This window comes from Cotesia typhae, unplaced genomic scaffold (assembly GCF_013202065.1).
Source record: "Cotesia typhae breed Kobodo isofemale line unplaced genomic scaffold, CoteBio_Ctyphae contig_36, whole genome shotgun sequence".
NCBI classification, from domain to species: domain Eukaryota; kingdom Metazoa; phylum Arthropoda; class Insecta; order Hymenoptera; family Braconidae; genus Cotesia; species Cotesia typhae.
In genome coordinates, this window is record NW_027423744.1 from 372,089 (window position 1) to 394,237 (window position 22,149).

At 34.9% G+C, this 22,149-nt stretch overlaps 4 protein-coding genes across 4 annotated transcripts in view; 2 read left to right on the forward strand and 2 right to left on the reverse strand.

Moving 5' to 3' along the window:
- The window catches only part of LOC141526698 (uncharacterized), a 25,762-nt gene extending 18,838 nt beyond the window's left edge, over nt 1–6,924 (forward strand). The window contains exons 2-5 of the mRNA XM_074241768.1: nt 4,659–4,759; nt 4,837–5,567; nt 5,975–6,316; nt 6,382–6,924. Of these exons, the coding sequence (XP_074097869.1) occupies nt 4,668–4,759; nt 4,837–5,567; nt 5,975–6,316; nt 6,382–6,848 (1,632 nt within the window). The 5' untranslated portion in view covers nt 4,659–4,667 and the 3' untranslated portion in view covers nt 6,849–6,924. The remainder of the gene's footprint in view (nt 1–4,658; nt 4,760–4,836; nt 5,568–5,974; nt 6,317–6,381) is intronic.
- Nucleotides 13–1,701, reverse strand: LOC141526686 (uncharacterized). The gene has a single exon (XM_074241753.1). It carries the CDS (start codon nt 939–941, stop codon nt 561–563), a length of 381 nt encoding a protein of 126 aa, XP_074097854.1. The 5' UTR covers nt 942–1,701; the 3' UTR covers nt 13–560.
- A 532-nt stretch (nt 6,925–7,456) lies between the features above and the next one.
- On the reverse strand, nt 7,457–15,772 carry Lrt (Leucine-rich tendon-specific protein). The gene is made up of 5 exons (XM_074241765.1): nt 14,775–15,772; nt 11,285–11,522; nt 10,772–11,083; nt 9,044–9,376; nt 7,457–8,938 (listed from the first exon to the last, which is right to left on the reverse strand). Exons 2-5 carry the CDS (start codon nt 11,519–11,521, stop codon nt 7,592–7,594), a joined length of 2,229 nt encoding a protein of 742 aa, XP_074097866.1. The 5' UTR covers nt 11,522; nt 14,775–15,772; the 3' UTR covers nt 7,457–7,591.
- Nucleotides 11,809–15,772, forward strand: LOC141526697 (IQ and AAA domain-containing protein 1-like). The gene is made up of 4 exons (XM_074241767.1): nt 11,809–11,945; nt 12,205–13,627; nt 14,281–14,614; nt 15,717–15,772. Exons 1-4 carry the CDS (start codon nt 11,809–11,811, stop codon nt 15,737–15,739), a joined length of 1,917 nt encoding a protein of 638 aa, XP_074097868.1. The 3' UTR covers nt 15,740–15,772.
- Nucleotides 15,773–22,149: the final 6,377 nt, after the last annotated feature.

Genomic DNA, 22,149 nt, shown 5'->3' on the forward strand with positions numbered 1-22,149 from the left:
ATATATATATATATATATATATATATATATATATATATATATATATATATATAATCTTCCCCTGTTGATAACTAATGAATAAAGATATTTTTAAAAAAAATTTTCCCAAAGAGAGTGACAAAAATCTTTACACAAATTTCTTCTTACTTGATCTTGCGAAAATCATTAGCAGCTCTAACAAATGTCTGATTGGGTTTAAAGAATAAAGAATAAAACCAAATATTATTATAATCTTAAATAATATTTATTAAGTAACTTAGCATAATCTAACGGTTCTACATTAGATTAAAATGACTTGATAACAATTAAAACTATCTAAAAATATAAGTATTGTCAAAATTTTGATTTTAATTATTATTATCACATTAAATTAATTTCTTAGCCTACACTTACAATACAGGAACTAAAAAAATCATCTATTGTCAGACTTATCGCATCCATTATTACAAACTAACTTCACTCGTCCTTTGAATTCACATTCAGTTGAACTATCTTGAGTTCCGGCACAGTTCAAACATCTCTCTAACGTTGATTCTTTCATTCCAAGTTTGATTGGAAGATCAACCTCCATAACCATAGATCTTACGGCCTCGACGGTTCAATGCATAAACGACATCCATGGCGGTGACAGTCGTACGTCTAGCGTACTCGGTATACTGGATAGCATCATGGATAGTGTTTGTGAGGAAGATCCTCAAAACATCACGAATCTCTTCATAGACTAATCCAGAGATACGCTTGACTCCACCACGACGAGCCAGACGACGGATAGCTGACTTGGTGATTCCTTGGATGTTATCTCGAAAAACTTTGCGGTAACGCTTGATGCCCGATTTTCCCAATCCTTTCCCTCCTTTGCCGAATCCTTTCCTTTCTTTGCCCGATCCTTTCCCTTCTTTAGCATCTTTAGGACAATCAGACATGATGATTGTGTTGATCATGGCAGTGAAGCTACTCCAAGATTATTTAGTCGATGACGTACTGGTGTATCTTTGCCAAGAACTAACTGTTGAAGACTCACGAAGAGCAAGAGCCTTCTGTCCTATATAACAGTTGATGCCGTACTAAATGAACCCGAGGGTTAGTTTTGGAATTTATACGGACCTAGAACCTATGGAGGGGGAAAAAATTTACCTAACTTTAAATATAGATTTGGAATAATTAATTATTATTAAAAAGATTTCATCACTAATGGAATTTCCTAGAGTTATTTGTTTCGACCCGTAGCCTTATAAAGACATGTTTATGACGATGATTCATATATTTATTCAATGAGATTGATAATACGTTAACAGTCACATAGCGTTCTATTTTTTACTTTTATCAAGAGGGAAGCGCCATCTACACAGTAGCGTCTCTAACTGCTAATACTTGAGTGACGTCAGAACTGATGATTGCATAATGCATAGTTACCTGCAACTTCAAGTTTTTGTATCAGATGCTAAAGTCGGTGTATTCAGTGCTCTTATAGATTTTGTTCACCATTTTCGTTCAAACCTTGAAAAGCATAGAATTTTTTCCAAAACTGTCAATAATTTAAGGAATTATTTTTATATCGTTCAATTTTCTAAGATTAAAAAATGAGCTGTGATAGACATTATTAATCAGATTACTTTTTTACGTCTTTGCAGAACAGTTTCTTCTGTTATCACATAATTAATGTCATTTTATGTACAATGTATGAATAAATTATATCACGTCTACAGTAAGTAATCGCTAAAGTGAATTCTGAAGAACAAATGATATTAATTTCTTATTAGTTGATAGACAATACTTTGTCAAATCGTCATGACAATTACTCAATAAATTATGAATGGGTACAATATTTCGGATGATTGAGGTTATTATATAATAATTTTTTTTTGTTTCTGTTTCAATCCATAAAAATATTTTTTTTGTTCTATTAAATGTACATTGAAGATTAATATCCGAAATTTTCATTAAGAAATATAAAATTTCATTTTTTTTTTTTTTTTTTTTTAAGTATCATCCAGAACAAATTTTAATTTTGCTTTGTTATTTAACTAAGTATTTACGGACACTGTCTCGGATAGCTTAACTGACAGAGCCTTTGACGCGTAACCAAACGATCCGGGTTCGAGTCCCGGTCTGGGCTGTCCGAATTATTTTTTCAGTTACCGAATTTGTCTTTAATGACAAATTTAGCCATGAATTATGGCTATAACTAAATAAATAATTATTTAAATTGTTACCTATGTAATACGAACTTTATTTAAAAATTATAAAATTTTACACCTACCATTTAAATAATTAATACACTGATAGAAAATTTATGTTGACTCAAGAGATATTTTCTTGATCTAAGAATTTATTTTGGAAGACAAATGATTATTTTGCTTTAAGAATTTCTTGTCTTGATTTAGATTTTCTTGGCTTAAGAGCTATATTATCTTCAATCGATACATTTAGTTTTTCAACCAAAATAACATTATCGTTTAAAAAACTTAAAATAATTCATCAAAGTATATTTCAAAAACTAAATAGTCTTTAATTGTTATACCGAAAAAAAATTATTTCTTGGAAATAAGTAAATTAATGAGTCAAAAAAAAGCCATTCTTAACACAAGTCGGTAACATCTTGAATCAATGTTATCGCCTATCTTGAACCAAGAGACAAAAATTCTTGAAAGAAATATATCTATATCTAGTTTCAAGAGTTCAAATTTTGAAGAAAAAACGTTTCTTGAATCAAGATTGTTTTTCTATCAGTGTAGTTTTATGAATTAATGAATATACTGTCCAATAGTAGTAATTTAGTAAATAAAAATATTCACAAAGTAAAATATCTTCAACATCAAAAACTATTTTAACACCACTTAGACTTACCCCGGTTTTTTACAGTGTATGATTAAATAAACTTTATTGACAAACATTCATTAGACCGGAAAGATTTTTCTCGGATCTAATAAAATTTGAATATGAATTGAACTCTAAAACTTTTCTTATAAAAAAAAACCTACCTGCAAAGCAACGGGTGGGTCCTTATAGAGGCATCAGAATTTCCCATGACGTCAACCCTAGGACAGAGGAGGGAGAGGGCCCTATTATTCTCAGGTCAGTTGAGGACCGAGGATTTTTGTTGTGTTGGTTAGCAAAGGACCAAATGGTCAAATTCTTAGTTCTCGTTTTTCCGAGTTAAGTTTCGATCATTTAGTGTATGTCCGTGTTAGAACTAGCACAGTGACGGCGTTTTCCGCCATGCTTAAGTTATTAAAACGTAAATAAATAAAAATAGTGATTATAAGTTGTTTGGTGATAATAATTTTGAAAAAAATACAGGCAAGTTTTTTTTTTAATTTATTTCTTCTATAATAATTATTTTTTTCTATTTTGATGTAATTTTTTAGCAATGGAGATGAAAATTAACATTTTAAATAACTTTGTACTAAGAAAATTGAATTTATGGAGTAATTTTTGGTTATTCAATAAATTATCGAACAGTTTATTAATTTATGTTTAAAAATTAACAGTTTCTGTCGGTTTAAATGGATTTTTTTTTCGAATAATTAGTCCGTAATAACAATTACGAGTAAACCGTATATTCAAGTAGTCTGTAGCGTGCTTGCGCAGACTCAGATTCTTTGTAATAGAAAACATCTGACTATCTACAGCGTGTATGTAGGAATGGAGAGGGATGACGAGAATAAGGCAAATAGAAAGTAAAAAAAAAAATATTTAGACGCAGAGTTTTTTTACTATTAAATGTAGTTAAATTTTTTTTATGCTCCATCGCTGCCGACACGAATTTTACTCGAAAAATTATTAAAAAAAATTCTAGAAAACGGTTGACCCTAAAGGCCATCCCTCGTAAAGTCACCAAATACGTGATTTTTTGAAGTTTTCGAAAATTTCTAAGCTGTTTGATGGATTTAGCTCATTTTGAAATTTATTTAAGCTAATTTTCTGTAAGATAAAGTCTGCCAAGTTTCATGCACTGAAAAAAATTCTTAAATCAAGAAAATAATTTTGAAGAGTTTCAATGTTTTGATTCAAGACCAAAAATTCTTGAATCAAGTAAAATTAACTTAAACCAAGAAAAATTTCTTAGTTTAAAAATTTTTTTACTTAAAACAAGAAAATTAAATTCTTCAAAATTATTTACTTGATTCAAATTAATTTTTTTTTCTGTGTGAAGATTCAATTCTGCAACATATGAGTAATTATTTTTTACTATATAAGCTACTACGAAAATTGTTTCATTATTATTGCGATTTGAAAATTCAAAAAATACTCTTTATTAAACTGCTACCAGACTTTTGAGTTGAAAGAGCTCAAAAACTTTCTTAGGTTCAATTTTAAGAGCTTATATATGGAATTAGCGGGAAGGTGTAGGAATGGCCTTCAGGGTGAACCGTTTTGCAGATTTTTTTCAAAAATTTTCTCCTATTTAAGGATATTTTTCCGATTTTTGATATCACTAATATTTATTGAGTTGTTTACAAAAACTGAGATTTTTTATTTTGATTATGTATTTTGTTAATAACAAATTGAAATTTTCATTAAAATAATAAAAAAACAACAACATTATTTACAGAATTTAATCCTGCATCAAATGAGTGGTTGTTCATATTTTTATTACAATTTCTAAGATTTTTTTTTAGGAAATTTAAAATTGTACTAATAATTTATCATTACAGATAAAAAAAATGCCTGATCATAATCAACCAGATGACGATTACAAAACCGAAGACAATTTTTCGGACAACGATGAGCTTCCTCTGACAAATGAATCACCCAGGTAATGACCATAATGAAACATCTTGAGATTACAATCTTCAATAATCACAACAAATTAATACTACCAAAATTTTCCAGCATCAGCATAGTTGACAGAATAAACAAGTCACTAAAAACCTTTCCGATGCCTTCGTCGATCAAAAAGTTCACCTCAAAACTCTGGAACTTGGTATCGTTTCTGCTGTTCATTTTGTACGTGGTGCTTTTTATGATAAGCTGCATTGTTTCAAAGTCAACATTGCTGTCAATGACATCGCAACTAGAGCCGAACCACACCGCGTACTGTCGAAAAAGACAAGGCAGCTTCGAGATGATGAGACTAGAACTGGTCCAGTCGGAGGAGGAGCGAATAATGTGGATCTGGTGCCTATTATTAGCATTTGCAGTTCCTGAGTTGGTAAATTCAGTGGTCTGCTTCAAAAAGTCCAGATCTAAGCCTTCAATTTGCCAGTTCCTGCAGGTTATGGGCCCAGAAACGCTCCATGTGGTTGGCATAGCGGTAATGGTCTTCGTAATTCTCCCGGAGATCGACATGATGCGGTTTTGGCTGCTCTGCATCTGGTTCATTTTCGACATGGGTTTTCTTAACCTACTGACCAGAGTCTACAACAACGCTAAGTCCAGAAAAAACACTGTGCTGATTGTCTTAGACTGTTTTATCCTGGCGAATTTGGCTATTATTAATATTGTGTTTTCGTTGCATGAAAGCACCTTTTATGATCACAGTTTTTGGGCGATTATGTTGGCGTCTATTTGTATATTTTTTGGATTTTGGCAGGATACTTCTTATTCTATACTGAGTCCAACTGGTAAGTACTAAAATAAATCACCGGTTGTCAAAACAAAGTAAATTCAAAATTATGCGATGAATTAATCCGTAGAAAAATTCCTTATCCAAAAATTGCCGTCTTAGTGATGAACAAAAAAATGAAATTGTTAATTTTAAAAATTCTCATGTACCGCGACCTAGATTTTAAAATTCCGAGTAAAATGAACCCCCACAAGCCCCATTAATCTCAAGTATTTCAAAAAATTAACAGCGTTAATATTTTATTAATCAATTAATCAAAAATCGACCTACGGCCAATTGAATCGAGCGGCGGCTTATTTTACTCGGAATTTCAAGAGCTTTTCAACTATGCACATAATCTTATCATAATCAATTAATTAGACATATTTTTTTCACATTAATCATAAGCAATTATGTATTCTTCAGGTTACATCCAAATTTTCAACACCGCTCGAGACAAACTCTTCCCTGCGAGACACTTCACCTTCGCACTGATATCAATCTGGAAGATTGTCGTCTTCTTTGCATCAACGATGACTATTCTGTACCTAAACGGCGATAATATCGTTCACATTTTTACCAAGCTTGGACAAACCTTCGGAGAACACAACCTCACTCTCATCGAAGACTTCAATAAGCGCGAAATTTACTACAACGGAACTATCGTTAGCTTGGAAACGATGATATCTATAAAAAATGGAAGTTTTACTTTCACTATTTCAATCCTGTTGACCCAAATTTTTTTGTCTATCGTCAGCAACGTCGAAGGTAAGTCACATTAGAGTTAATTAAAAAATATTCTTGATGCTAATGATTGTATTATAACCTTGAAGACGACAAAGGAGGGCTTCGGATGCTTCACGGGTTCGATTTCCGATCGCGACTCGGCTGGAACATCCCTCTGTCTTTCAGTTTTGGGTTAGTGATCTGGACTTTCTTCGTGCTGGAGCCATTTTGCAAGCTGAACCATGACATGATTATTCCAAGGTACCTTTCATTTGACTCCCGGGAACGGGGATTAAAAAAGGAACTCGATTTGCACAACAATACGCTCTCCGAAACCTGGAAAGTGATTGGCTCGATTGTCTCCGTTCTTTGGATAGGAATTCACACAATCATTCGCTATTACAAGATAATGGTAGAGAACAAAAAGCCCCAGAACTTCGAATACGATCGGCCATTGTTCAACAGATGGCTAAGTTCTCTTCGCGCTCATAAAGACAAATCTTTAGACCTCGAGAAAGAACTTATGACCTTCCAAAGGCAGCAAGAAATTCACTTGGACACCTTGTTCCAATAAATTTATCGTTTTTGTACAGATGATCCTTGTTAATGATATTTTGTAATTAAATTAGCTTTAAGATTTAAAAATTAAGGATTTTTACGAATAATACTTGTTGAAAAATGAATAATTTGTTGCAATTCTTTAAAGATTCCTTAACTATGGAAATTTTTTTAGAAATTTGATCGAGAATAAGAAACATGATTAATGGCTTTTAAATTTGTCATAAGAAGTCGCTAAAGATGACGAGAACAAGCCATCAATTAAGTCGAAATAGAGAATATCAATCCGCATTCGATCTGTTCCATGTTTCTGGATCCAATTATTGTAATTGTATCAGGAAAACATCGACGTTGTCATTTAAAAACATTAATTGGCTTGAGAAACTATAGATCTTATTATTTTCACTTTTAGATCAGAATTCGTTAATTTTCACGACTTTGATTTTAACCAAAAACGTAATAAAAATAAAAATGTTAAAATGTCAGCCAGAGCGCATAGCGGTTTTCTTACATCTAAGCCCCAATTTAAACATTATTAAATTAACAATACAATAATTAATATTAAATCAATGTATTTATCAAAAAACTTTAAAAATATCGTTAATAATAAAAAAAAAAAAAAAAACTATTTACAAAATCCTCATAAAAAAATAATCGGTTATCAGGCACTAAATAACATTATTAATGTACACTTCAACACTTATCCTAATTTTAATTATAAAATTAAAATTCAAATTATTTACAAACAAAATCTATCATTCAGACTTTAGTGGTAGCGAGTAACTTAATATAATGCGCTTTGTGAGTGATTTCAAGCTCCTGCGCAGGCATAAAACACTGAGTTTGAATCTGCGGAGCTTTAACTTTCTTGATCAAGCTACGAACGAAAATAACCACGGTGATGAACAGCACGAAAGACACCACGACAATAACCAAAATAATCATTTCGAAGCTCTGCTTGACAGCCTGGACTTCAACGCACCTGGACCTGCCGTTGGACTCGTCCAAGGTTTCATCATTGAAGCTGGCGCAGACTTTGTACCTGCCAGGAATGAGCCCAGTCATTTCAGCGTAGGCTAGCGAGCAGTTGAGCTTCTTCCTGTGTAGCGGTACTTCTCCAGCAAAGACAATAACGAACAGTTCACAAGAATTGGCTTCAAATGAAGACAAGCTGATGTCAACATGAAGGAAGCCTTGCTCGGACACGTTGACATGGACTCCAGTGATTCTGTGTCCTTCCTTACGAACTGCGGGAAGAACCGTTGAAGAAACGCTGGAGATGTTGGTGGTCATCTGGGACTCTTCCAGGGTGATGATGTCGCTGCATCCAAGACCCAGGGACAGGTCTTCGTGTTCAGAAGGGACCAGGAGGACTACGCAGTACCTGTACTTGTGACCGATCTGGAGGTTCAACGCTGGAATGGTCACTGACAGCGAACAAGGATTCCCCATGAATCTTGAATCACAGTGCAGAGTTTTCGACTCAATCTCGACTTCAGAGCTTCCGGTAGCCTCGTAGACAATCAAGCTGTCGCAGGTGTAACTTTCGCTGCAAGGCTCGACGTTCCACAGGATGTTGACTCCAGATTTATCGTAGCGGAACTCCTTGAGCGTCAATTGGGCGCCAGCTAGCGGGACTTTGGTCATCAGAGGAGGTGTAGGATCGCCACAAAGCAAGCTTCCCGGTGACACCTGGACCAGGATCCCATTCTCCAGAGCAGGGGGCGTTGCGCAGACTGCGGAGTTCTTCTCTTCTTCGTCAAGCGGTGAATTGCTGAGCCAGTTAGCGAAGTCTAGAAGAGTGCAATCGCAGTTCAAGGGGTTGTCTGCCAAGGACAGCCGCTTGAGCTTCAGTTTCGAGGTCGGCACGTCGCTGGACACCATGGTGATGTCGTTGTCGTCGAGTTTCAGGTCCTGAAGGCTTGTCAGGGGAATCACCAGGTCTGCTGTCAAGGAACGTAAGAAGTTGTGGGTCAGGTCCAAGGTCACCAGATTCTCCAAGTGTGCCAGCGAAGCGCTAGAGACTGCAACTATCCGATTGCTCGCCAGATCCAGGTTGGTTAGTGTTGACAAGTACTTGAAGGAATGATCCTCCAGGACGTCAATCTGGAAAAAAATTATTATTTATGTTAATTACTTGGTCAGTTGCCATGTCACGAAATTTTTTGCAACAATCCAAATTCCGTATTGAGTTATTACAAATTTGGTTACCTGATTGTGGCTCAAACTAAGGTAGCTGAGGTTCTTCAGCCCAACAAGCGCTCCCTGCTGGACATTAATAAGTTCATTCTCCGAGAGAGTTAGGAATCTCAATTTGGACATTGATGGGAGTAAATTGGGTCCCAGGGGCCCAATAAGTAAGTTACTAGATAGATCCAGTTCTTCGAGATTTTTCAATCCACGGAGCGCAGATAATGCTGAAACGCTTAATCGGTTTCCGCGCATCTTTAACGACCTCAGCTGCTTCAATGGGCCAAACGCTTGTGGAGACAATTGGGACAATAAATTTTCGCTAAGATCCAGGTATGTCAGACTAGCAAGACTCTGGAACAAAAAGTAATATATGCTACATATATATCTATATCTACATGGATCGATGGGGGGATTATAAGTCGGTTGAGAAAAAACCAGAGTATATTCTTAATCAAATGATTTAATTGTGGGAATCAATGCTAATAAGTTTAAAAGCTATATCACGAAGTCCGTTTAACTGAATTAATATCTTCTGGGAGTTGGTTGATTGACAGACGGACTTTTATTATGTTATGCCCGTAAAAAAGGGACACTGGACTTAAATTGATCGTATAACTCAAAAACAACTTGTATTGTGTTGTATTCTATTGAATCTGATTGATTAGACTGACGAAAAAAAAAAAAAAAAAAATTTTTTTTCTATTTTTGCGTAGAAAATGTCAAAGTTTCATATAAAAGAAAGAAAAAAAAATTAAAAATGTTTATCATCGAGAAATTCGGAGTTTTTTTCGGAAAATCTAAAAAATAACGATAAATAGGTTCGAATAATTTTTTTTTATTTTTTCTCAAAAAGAACATTCAATAAAAAAAAATTGTGAAAAAAAAAAGTCCCGATAAGTCAATTTTTTAAAAAGTTATGGCAATTTAAGCCACACCGTCCATAATCTGCTGGATTTTTAATTTTTTCAAAATGTAAAGCAAAATTTGAAAAAAAATTCCTCGAATTTTTTTATAACAAACCCACTGTATATCACTGTTTTACTTTTAAATTATCATAAGCTGGCAGATAGGAAGTACGAAGGAGTTTGATGAGTTAATTTAAGTCATATGGAGGTTTTTGGATGGTTTGAAAATCGTTTCAGGGAGAGGTGGGTGTTTTTTTGGGATTTTTGCAATTAATAAAATTTTTTTCGCTCAAATCAATGGATGGATCTTAAAGTAGATATCTTGGCGAACAAAATGAGCTATAACAAAAGGATTTTTGATGACGGAAATCCTAAAAAAATCAGTATTGAATTTTAAAAACATCATTTGTGCAGAAATATGCAACTTTTTTTAAGTAACTTTAGTATTTTGGGATTTTTTCGGGGAAGAAAATTTTTTTGATGAAAATCAATGAATGGACCTTAAAGTAGACATTTCAACGATTAAAATGAGCTATAATAAAAGTATTTTTGATCACGGGAACAATTAAAAAAAAAATTATTGAATCTTAAAAAATTTTATTTTTTCCCGTAATAAAGAAAAAATTCCCATCTTAACATTGGAAAAATAGGAAATCCAAATTCCTATGTTTTTTTTACCGTGCAGCATTAGTTTTCGCAATTGTAAAAATTGTAAATTGTTGTCGACCATGACTACTAATCAGATAATGCTATTTATATGTTGTTGGTCATAAATTCAGTTAAAAGTCCTTTGTGTCGATTGGTACAGAAAGATAATTGACGTAGTCAAATATTTACTCACTTTGAAAGAGTTTGCTTCAAGCGTGTGTAATTTGTTAAGAGACAAATCAAGCCTGTCTAGTCCATTGAGCTGAGCTAAGGCCAAAGTAGGAACAGACTCCAAAAGATTATTGGGCAACCCGAGTGCCTGGAGTGGCCGAACCAAGCCGGTAAAGGCATTGTCATTCACGCGCCTCAGTTCCCCAGTTGACACCACCAGCCCGTGAAGAGCCACGTCTTGTAGAAATTCCGCCGGGAGCGTTGAGATTCCCGTAACGGTTACGTCCAGAAGGGAGATCGCTCCTTGGCTGCTTTTTAGGTGGGAGTTTATTGTCTGGAATAATAATTAATTATTTATCGTGAGATGAATAGTCAACCCCAATAAACAGCTTAAACGAATTACTTAAATTGCACGCCTCATAACGCAAAGCTCTACTTTTGCTTTAATTTTCAATAAGAATATTTCTTAAAAATAAATGGGCTTTATGGGGCGTGCACTTTTGAATTTTCCAAGCTGTGTGGTTAAAACACGAACCTGCAGAGCCGTCCGGTCTCCGGTGCACCGCAAAGTGTGAGGAAAATCGCAGGAACACTCAACATTTTTTTTCGTTATATTCGGACACTCCCACGGACTGTCAAATTTTTCCGTCTGGAACGGCAAAGGCTCCGAAGTTGAAGAGGAAGTGGCCAGTGTAGTGGAGCTAGTTGCTTCTTCCGCGGTAATTTCAAAAATCCACAACAAGAGCAAGATCACTCGGACTTTAGTCGGCATTCTGTAATGAAAAAAACAGTATTTTTAAACAATTATCATAAAAGGTGTGTAAAAATGATGACAAAAATTCCGCGCCATTCGTCTTGCATCCTGCAAACCGTGAAATTCTCCCTTGACGTGAGAATGCCGCCCGAAAAGGAAAGGACGATTTCATTTGTCTTGAACCTTGATCCATAAATCAATCCCCGCTCTTAACTCAATTGCGGCCAACTTCACTTTCTGTCTTTCTGAGATAACACTCTTACACTAAAATACTAATATCTAAACTGTAATCAAAATTATCCAACATGTCTGATCAATTCTACGATAATCTCTGGCTGGAAACTAAAGAAGAAATCAAACAAGTCATTAACCAGGATATGAAGGTGCAAAAAAATTCGGATTCGGAAGAAACTTTGAAGCAGATGATTCTGGTATTTTTCAGGTTAGTAATCTTCATCATCAAGCTTCAGAATTTCAACCTAAATTTTCCGTTAGGTATCGCCGAATAGTATCTTCACTAATTCAATGTTTCTTCCAAACTATCCCCCGCAAAAAGCTTGAAGTGATTGAGAAATTCCTAGGCTGCTCGATCGCCCGAATGCTGGAATACAAGACCCAACTTATGAAATACGAGTGGGTTTGCTGGAATTCAACTCATTAAATTACTCAACAATTAGCGTCAACGTGGGTTATTTGTGCAGGTGGCCAGGAGACTTGCTAATTGAAATGAAGCTTACACCCGATGATATTGACATACCAATCCCCAGCAAGCGGAAAATCCCGCAGCCAAGATCAGACAATCAATTGGCGAAAGCTGTCTTGATGATCCAGAAGCACGAACGAGCCCGGGCATCAAGGAGGAAGTTTTCTTCCAAAGTAGATCCCCAAGATCGAAGATCAATTGGATTTGAAGACCTGGACAAGTTCTGCAAAGCTGTGGTCACTGTCCAACGATTCTGGCGAGGGTATCATACTCGCAAGCTTCTGAGACACCAAAAGGAACGCTTGGATGAAGTGCTAGGGCTAGTTCCTGGGGTTAGGAACACTAAAGTGTTGAATGAGGACCGGGAAAACTTTAATCGGAGGCTGGGATTGCAGGCTCGGATGCAAGAAGGTCCAGGGGATGATAAGAGCAAGATTATCGAAGAGATGGAACCTGGACTGATGGAGGACATCACCGACGAGCTTCGGGAGTGGTTCAGGGTCTGGTACCAGGAAGTAGGACACTTTGGAAGCTTTCCACCGGCTGATCAAGGAGGTTCAGTTCTGATTGTCACTGAACAGGCGGGACAGGTGATGCCGATTGAGGGACCGGGTTCTGACTTGGACAGACTAGAGTTCGAAGCTCTAGACACTCTAGTGCGACTTAGCGGACAGTGCTCGGAGAATTTGGAGCTAAATGACGATGTTTACTATCAAGTTCAACTGCAAGCGCGGAGGAAGGTGGATGAGTTGATGAGGGAGGAGTTGAAGCGGCTGAACAAGGCCTTGGTGAAGGACTTGAAGAAGAACAAGGCCAAGTCGAAGGTTCCTAAGCCCAAGAAGCGGAAGAAGATGATGAAGAAGAAGAAAGGGGTTAATGGCAATGTTGATGACAAAGTTAAGGAGATGTACGACGAGTTGATTGGAAGTGGAATCATCCGGAGCTACCCGATCACCAACTGGGACCAGTGGGTTGGAGACACTTCTTATAAGTGGGAAGATATGGCCAGGAATGCTCGCTTAGGAGACGTCAAGAGAGCGGTGATCGATCTCTGTGTTCTTCCTTTGATAACCAAGGAGGCTCACAAATTAGCGCCTCTGATAAGATCGGTCTGCATTGCCGGGCTACCAGGCTCGGGAAAAAGCATGCTGGCGAACATTATCTCCAGCTCGACAGGCGCTATTCTAATGGACCTGACACCCGGTAATTTAGACGGCTACCGCGGGAAGAAGAACGAAAAGAGACTCGTAAAAATGGTAATCGCCGTCGGGAGATCCTATCCTCAGGCGGTAATTATTTTGATCGATGGCGGAGATAAACCCTGGTGGAGGAAGCTGCCACCGGAGGATAAGGAGGCCAAGCCGAAGAGGATCAAAAAGTTGCTGAAGAAGATTAGGAGGTCTATAAAACCTGGGGACCAGGTAGGTATCGTTTTATTTGCCATTTCGGTATAGGAGACAAATTGTAATAGGTTAAGATTATCTTAATTGGTAGGTAATTAGATAGAATTCGGATGATTGATCAGCGGAGAATTTAGTATTAGGAGCTCGGTTAGGTTTATGTTTATTAATCAAGCATGTCACATCGCTAGCTGGTTAATCACGGTCTCAGACGGTGGGCACACGGGTTTAAAATGTTATTTGTTTGTTTATTATTATACATTATCATTATATGTCTTCTTTTATTCATCTGAACCCGTGAATAGAAATAGCCTGAGAAGTTGTCTCGATTCTTCACTTCCCACGCAAGTTTATGGCGTCGATAACCTGTCGGCTCACTGCGGGCGGCCTTGGACCTATGCAATCTTAAATTGAATACTTTTTTATCAACAATTACTCTCTAAGTGGTCGAGTGTTTGCAAACCTAATTAACTAATGTCATCTTTTGATTTTTTTAAATCTTCAATTCGCGGGCTTTTTTTTTTTTTTAATTCAAATTCCGGCTAAGCTGTAAGAGATAGGAAAAAATTACCCAGTATAAATTTTAATTTTCTACAAAAAAAGTCTCTTACAATTTTTTCCTATTTCCCGTAATTGATTTAAAATTTGATGACTAAAAAGCAAAAATTTTCCAGCTCCTCATCCTCGGCCTGGCCTCAGCACCCTGGAAGACATCCAAACCCTTCTACAGTTTCTACACCAACTTCATCGTGATCCCTCCAACGGACCCCAGTTCGCTAAACCTTTTCTACCAGCAGACCCTTTCCAAGCACTCAACTTTCCCTGAATTGTCCTGTCTTTCCCGCGTCTCCAACTACCCCCTGGGCGCCGTCGAAAAAGCCATCCAAGCTCTTTCCTCGAACACCAAAACCCAGCTCCCACTCACCCTCGCCCGCGCAATCTCCGCTGAATTAACATATTCAAATCCCACGCAGCTCTCAGCTATTAAGCAATTCGAAAAATTCGAAAGTAAGGCCAAAAAAACAAAAGTAACAACTTTATCGCCATTTTAGTTAACCCCCAACCAGTTACTAAATAAGTCCCGGCAGCTCTTCTCGCCAGGTAGCTTTTTTGCCACCCTGTTGTCCCTAACATTTTATTCCTCCTTCCCTCGTTCTCAGCTTCTTACCTTTTGTCGCGTGGTCACTATTTATTCTCCAAATTATTTCTCCAAGCCGTATCTTCACTGTTATCTTCACCAGATACACCTTTTAGGTTCACCGTTTTAGCAAATCGCTACACCCTTGTCCTCCGAACTTCCCTCTCTTGTCAACCATCGCTATTTTTCCACAATGCTTCACTAATGCCCAATTCTCCACCGAACAAAATTTCACCAAATTCGAATCGAAATTACGAGGATAGACTTTGATATTGATATTGATATTGATTCAGATTTAGATAAATCGAAGAGCGAACCGTAGAACGGATGATGAAGAAAGGTGAAACTTAACTAAACTAAACGTGGTCGTGGAGCGGGGCCTGACTGGATACTGTCCAGCAGAATGGTCATGATATTGAGGAGGGATGGAGTGTCTTTTTCCACTCAACTCTTAACTCTTAACTCTTGGTTGTCTTACTTCTTAGCTCGCCTCCGCATATTTCCACCTCCTCCTTAGTTGTCTCGGTCTTGGTTTCATTCTGCTGAGGACTAAGACCAACATAACACGGTCCTTTCCCCACCGGCAGAATAAGGAGCCAGAGGTATTATAGATCTCTCTTTCTCTTGCTGAAGAGCCGTCTCTGTTTGTATCTGGTGTCCCACGTCGTTGCCCGTTTCCACATAGCATACCCATGTATGGAACACACGACGTTCTCCGGCCCTACGCCCACTTACGGAGGCTACGCAACACACGCATCCAAGTGAGTGTCTGTGTCAGTGTGTGGGGACTTACACCACACACTCTACGGACAGTCCCACGAAATCTCAACTGGTATCGCCGCTAACCGTTTATACTCGATGCTATATACTTCGACTCGGTGTCTTCCTACAAGTACATTAAGCATTTTTAATCGTGGGAATGTACACACTTATTTTTTTTTAAGTCATCTTCTATTGGATTGATTTTTTGAGGCTTACGGGCTCGAGTATGCTGAAGTTAAGGAGGATTCAGATGATTGGAGGGACAATAACTTTATTTTTTGGTGTACTGAAACTTCTATAATTTCAAATCGCCTATTTAATTATTGATGAAAAAATAAAATTGGGTATTTTTTAAAATTGAATGTACTGCGACCTAGATAATGAAATCCCGAGTGAAATGAACCCCAACAACCCCTATTAATCATCAGTCATTTATACAATTAACGGCATTAATATTTTATTAATCAATTAATCAAAAATTGACCTGCGGCGAATCAAGTCGCGCGACGACTCATTTTACGCAGAATTTTAAAAGCTTTTCAACTATCTAATTTATTATATCTGAAACCAATTATTTTCCGAAATTTTTAACAATAACCGCCAAATCCTAAAAAAAAAACAGTTAAATTTAATAAATTTTGAAAGCAATGATCTTTGATAAATAAGAAAAACTAAGAATTTATTCAGTCTCATAAAGAGTACCAACGGAACTCTTCTCTCAAGCGGAATAAAAACCCACAACTGGGTGTAGATGACAATGAACAAATCCGCCCACATGAAGATCCATAAAATTACACTCATTCGTTTCATAATTAAGTGTCCATCTCAAGAGGTGAATATTTAAAAACATTTGCAGATTTCTTGTATCGGAAGTAAAAGGTGACAAAAAAAAAAATCTTTGAGTAGAATAAACTGCATTTCGTGGGCTAAAACGCGGCATAAATCCACGAAGCAAACACAACTTAGTGTATGTATAACCGTGACACTTTCGTCATATAAAAGTTTTATATTGCATCTGTGTGCTGGCGCGGGGACTACTACTATACTCGGCTGGGTAATCCTGAACGCGTGTGGGAGATCAAGAATCAGCATATGTGAAGCCCAAGACTATAATAATGAATGAAACGGGCTCTCATTTTTTTGCCGCCATACTATACTAGCGTAACTAAGTATAAGTATACTTATACGATCTGGCATCACATAACAGGCCCGAAAAAATAATAAGAGGGACTTAACTCATACTATTAGCTCGAAAAAAGAATGAATGAAAGTTTACTTTGAATACCCTTTCCCCCACTCCTCGCTTTCCTCTTTAACCTCCCCCCTCTTCTTTAACCGCAGCGCGTGTTGGCGCCCCTTCCGTAATTTATACGGAATTTCATAGTAGTAGTGAAAGGACAGTGTTTACATTATATATATTAAACTGGGCCTAGAATTTAAGCGATTAAGATCTCAGCTCATTTTTTTTCACTATTTATATATATATATAGCAGGCTATCTTAATCGGATTTCGGGGTTTATTGGCTTATAGACAGGCATTTATTTCACACCTATTCTGAATATACAATCTTTGGAGAGAAATTAAAATAATTTTATCGATTGCAAGGAAAAATAAGGAGATTTATACTCGAAATATTCAAATCTTTCGTAGCTCCTACATTAAGAAATACAAACCGGGCTCCTGCCCACGCAAGTTTATTGATTAAAGAAAGTCGTTTTACTGTTTTAATAGTAAATTACCGGTATTTGTGTAAATTATGAGTTGGGAAAGGAGGAAAATATTTTAGTTTCTTTATTTACATCTTCGTTTCGCTGGAATTAAAGATTTTTCAAAGATAATAAAAATTTTAATAAAATAAGAAAATAGAATTCATTTTGAGTGCATTTAATTAATTAAAAAAACAGTACAGAGGAGGGTTGGGCAAGACGGCCCACCTCAAAAATTGACCAAAAATTTATTTTTCTAATATTTCGGAGGTGGTCCATCTTGCCCCAAAAAAAAAAATTTTTTTTGGAACTTTCAAAAAATTCCGGTGAATTGAGTCAAAGTTGGACGAGTGTAAATCCAGTTGATAGTAGAAAGCCACAAAAAATAAAAACAGGCTTAGGTGGGCCGTCTTGCCCCACCCTCCCTATACCCGCGTTGTTGGATTTTCTGATCCACAATACACAATATAGTAATTTTTCCAATGGTAACATGGGAATTTTTTTTTCATGAAAAATTAAATTAAATTTATTAATTTCATAACTACAACTTTCTCATTTGAGCAATTTCAGATAATTTAAAAGTAAAACAATGATATACAGTCGGTTTGTGATAAAAAAAATTTGAGGAAATTTTTTCGAATTTTGCTTTACATTTCGAAACAATTCATCAAAAATTGACATATCGAGACGCTTTTTTTTTTTTTAATTTTTTTTATTAAATGTTCTTTTTGGGAAAAAATAGAAAAAAATTATTCTAACCTATCTACATCGTTATATTTTAGATTTTCCGAAAAAATTCCGAATTTCTCGATGATAAACATTTTTAACTTCTTTTTTCTTTAAATAAATTTTACTTGATTCAAAAATTTTTCGTCTTTATCCAAGATAGTGAAACTCTTGAAAATTATTTTCTTGGTTTAAGTATTTTTCTCTTTATTAACTTTTGAATTTTATGTCAAATTTCACCAAAACCGAAGTTGCAGGGATGGCCTTCAGGGTCAACCGTTTTTCTAATTTTTTTTTCTGTGCAATTACGAAACTATTAGTTTTATACTTCAGATATTTTGTTTTTAGAAAAATGGCATTTCTTATTTTATTAATTTTGAAATTTGAAAAAAACATTTAATAAACTGATTTCTAGGCAGTAAAAATGAATAAAAATAGCATAGTATATCCTTGAATCGAAGATGAACCTCGGATCTCGAAACTCGTTTACAACCCAGTCCGGAGTTATTCACAGAAATGGAAGATAACTGTTTGCGCTTACAATAAGGATAAGTACAAATACAAATGTACATCGCCATCCAGATGGGAGATCAAACGTCAACTCCTCGCAAAAAGTTTAATCAAACCGGCTATTAGCCGACTAGACTCGATCCTACTCGGCTCTTAGCTCTTACACTGGATGCGTAAGCCATTTTTTATGTCCGAGCTGGGTTGTCTGCTGAATTAATGATTAGCGCAAACATTTTCTAACGCATTCCCACGATATTTTTTATAATTACCAAGAAAGTCGGCTATTTTAGGACAGTATTATTATCATCATATTCTAAGATGGAAATAAAAGTTTGGAAAACCCAAAAAAACATGCCAGTGCAAAAAAAGAAACAAAAAAACCGTGCAAATGCAGTGAGAGAAAAAATTTCTTTTAAAAAAAATCGGCATTGTCGTGACAAGAATTTTATTTGGAAAATATTAATCAATTTTATTTTTTAGCTACAGAAATTTTTTGGTAAAAAAAATTTTTACTCCAAAAAAATCTTGAAATAAGAAAGTTACTTTTCAAATAATCAAAATTACGGGACAAAATAAAATTTTAAAAATTCAATAATTTTTTTTTAATTGTTCCCGTGATCAAAAATACTTTTATCATAGCTCCTTTTAATCGTTGAAATGTCTACTTTAAGGTCCATTCATTGATTTTCATCAAAAAAATTTTCTTCCCCGAAAAAATCCCAAAATACTAAAGTTACTTAAAAAAAATAGTATATTTCTGCAAAAATGATATTTTTAAAATTCAATTCTGATTTTTTTAGGGTTTCCGTCATCAAAAATCCTTTCTTTATAGTTCATTATGTTCGCCAAGATGTCAACTTTAAGATCCATCAATTGATTTGAGTGAAAAAAATTTTCTGAATTAAAAAAATCCCAAAAAAACACCCAGCTCTCCCTGAAACAATTTTCAAACCATCTAAAAATCTTCATATGACTCAAATTAACTCATCAAACTCCTTCGTACCTCCTATCTACCAGCTTAGCTTATCAACCGATCTAAAAATTAGCGAAGAAAAATATAACTTTCTTTTCTGCTTCCTATACGACTATTATTACAGAAGATCATCTAGCTATCTTCCTTACCAGCGCCTCTTAGATCATAACTTCCGTTGATTATATAGAGCTTTGTAATGTCGACAGCAACTAATCATGATCTATAGATCCTTCGCAGCGTCACTGGTCAACTGCGAGCACTTACGATGCCCACTTTATGTAAGATGATAACATTTTTACATCATAGTTAGTTACAGAATATAGAGAACTATCTACTCCGTTTCAATATTACGTCGTGATCTCGCCAACCCACTTATCATATAGTTGTCGCAACCAGAGAGTGTAGCTCGGATATTTTCGACTTTCATCCCCTCTCCACCCAATAATGTGCAACGCGGTTTTAGTTACAAATACGCCACTAGAAAGTAGTGCTCAATTCTAGTGGTTCGAATACGAGCGTGCTCCTTTTTTATCGACAAATGGTAGCTTATCTTTTGCTCACAACAAAAATTAAAATAATAATAATAAAAATGGATAATCATAATAGTAAAGACGCTCAGGTAGAAAAACCAAAAAGCCGTCATTCCTTTGTCCTTAGCGATCAACGCGAATTCATAATTGTACGTCAAGTTAAAAGTGTCAACAAATTAATAATATTGTTCATAAATCTTCACTTCATTACAATGGCGAGAGGTAATTTTATAGTTTTAGTAAAAGAAACAATAAATTATTATATATACCGAAATTAACAGACATCCAGCAATTGCAAAATTAAAATTTTTATAACCAAAAACTAATAAAATTTTTTTCATAATGGATTTGGAATAAAAACAAAAAAATTGTCAAATGTCTGCTGATTTCAGTACACGGAAAAAATACGTTGTAAAATTTATAGAAAAGTTTGTAAAATTGACAAAATTCTATCTATAAGTCGACTCATGTAATATTTACAGAACTTAATATGTTATTTTTATGTGGTAAATTTCTGTTATTATTACTGGAAATTTATTGTAATGAATTAAAAAGCATTACTTGAATCAGCATCATTGCAAACTAATTTATATCACGGTTTTGAATTTTTTAAAAATTTTAATTTTTCTAATTTTTTACAGTGTACTTTAAGACAAATTATTTTTTTATAATCAGTAAAAAAAAAAATTTGTTCACATATGATAAAAATTTAAAATTTACTATTAACAGATTAATCAAACATAATTTTAATTCAAGAAGTTACTTTGCAACGATCACATAATATTCTTATAGCCCTGAATAAAAAAAAGTATTGAGGCAAAGAAAAAAGTATTGAAAAGTATCGGATTAACTAGAAAACCAATACTTTTTTTTTAGACTTAGTACTTTTTTTTTAATCAGGGAGATTTCATAGAATTTATCTGTAAATTTTACAAAAAAATACGTAGTTTTCACGTAAACTCACAAGTAATAATTATGACTTGTGATCGTTTGTAATTACTAAAATTACTCTGTTTAAAAATATTGATTGAAAAGAATTAAAAATGATGAAATTCGAATTCTCTCCAATAATTTCCATTCTTTTGTTTGTACATATAGATGTACATAAAGATATACAGTTTGCATGGAGTGATCGCTTCTCAATTCTTTTCAATCAGTATTTTTAATCAGGGCACCAAGCATCTGACAATGTTTCCATTATATATTATTTCATGACACTGAAATCAACAGACACTTGACAATTTTTTCATTTTTCTTGAAAATTACTTCGATAAAAATGTAATTTTAAAAATTGCATTTTCAATTTTTTAAAACATTTAAAGATTGAATTTTTTAAATGATTTTTTCTTGTTAAAATTTATTTGTTATAACAATTCTAGAAATAATCGGATGTCACTCAATCTCAGCATCATTATTATTTCACGTAAATTATAAAAAATTAAAAAAATGCACATGTAATTATTTTATGCTATTGAATTTAACAGACATCGTACTACTTTTTAGATTTTTATAACAAGTAAAAATTAAAAAAAAAAGTACTAATTGTTGAAAAAATTTTATTTTTTAAAGATTTTCACTTTTTACTTATTCTAATTTTTAGTCGTGAAAATTTTTTATTACAATTTTTTTTATGATAATGTTGTTGCTAAAGAAATTCAAATAATTGACAGATGTCTGTTATTTTCAGTGACATCAAAGCTCTCAGTGTGAAATTTTATAAAATTTTTAGAGAAAATGCGAAGAATCCGGAGTGATAAGTCTCCGAGGAAGCGAGCAGATCGGAAACCATGGTACACCGATTTAGGTGACAAACGTGGCCGATCTTTTACAAGCCAGCGTCAGTACGACATCTATACGGCTTTTAAATTTTTAGAGGAGGAGGCCGGTCATATAGCTCGTTGCGGCCAGCCCTTAATTCCTGAGTGATTTTCCTGGGGGCTTATACCCGAAAGTCACTCAATCGACCTTGCGGAATAAATTTCAACACTCTTCGCGAGAAATTCTTAATAAACAAAAATTAATCAAATAATTAATTAACATCTGAAAAATTCGTTTATTTAATCGTTATAATTTTACAACAATTAATTCAGAGAAAATGATTAATTTTGTGCTTGAAAAATAGTTGACAAGCATTTGTACTCGTGGAATTTTTGGTCGAGCGTCGATATATTTTGCGTCGCAGTAAATTTCAAATACC

Excerpts from the sequence above, each read along its gene's own strand:
- LOC141526697 (XM_074241767.1), top strand. The coding sequence starts at position 11,809 with ATGTCTGATCAATTCTACGATAATCTCTGGCTGGAAACTAAAGAAGAA. Across the intron at positions 11,946-12,204 it reads ATGATTCTGGTATTTTTCAG|GTGGCCAGGAGACTTGCTAA; the intron begins GTTAGTAATCTT and ends TTATTTGTGCAG. Across the intron at positions 13,628-14,280 it reads CTATAAAACCTGGGGACCAG|CTCCTCATCCTCGGCCTGGC; the intron begins GTAGGTATCGTT and ends AAAATTTTCCAG.
- LOC141526686 (XM_074241753.1), bottom strand. The coding sequence starts at position 941 with ATGATCAACACAATCATCATGTCTGATTGTCCTAAAGATGCTAAAGAA.
- Lrt (XM_074241765.1), bottom strand. The coding sequence starts at position 11,521 with ATGCCGACTAAAGTCCGAGTGATCTTGCTCTTGTTGTGGATTTTTGAA. Across the intron at positions 11,084-11,284 it reads GAGACCGGACGGCTCTGCAG|ACAATAAACTCCCACCTAAA; the intron begins GTTCGTGTTTTA and ends TTATTATTCCAG. Across the intron at positions 9,377-10,771 it reads TTGAAGCAAACTCTTTCAAA|AGTCTTGCTAGTCTGACATA; the intron begins GTGAGTAAATAT and ends TTTTTGTTCCAG.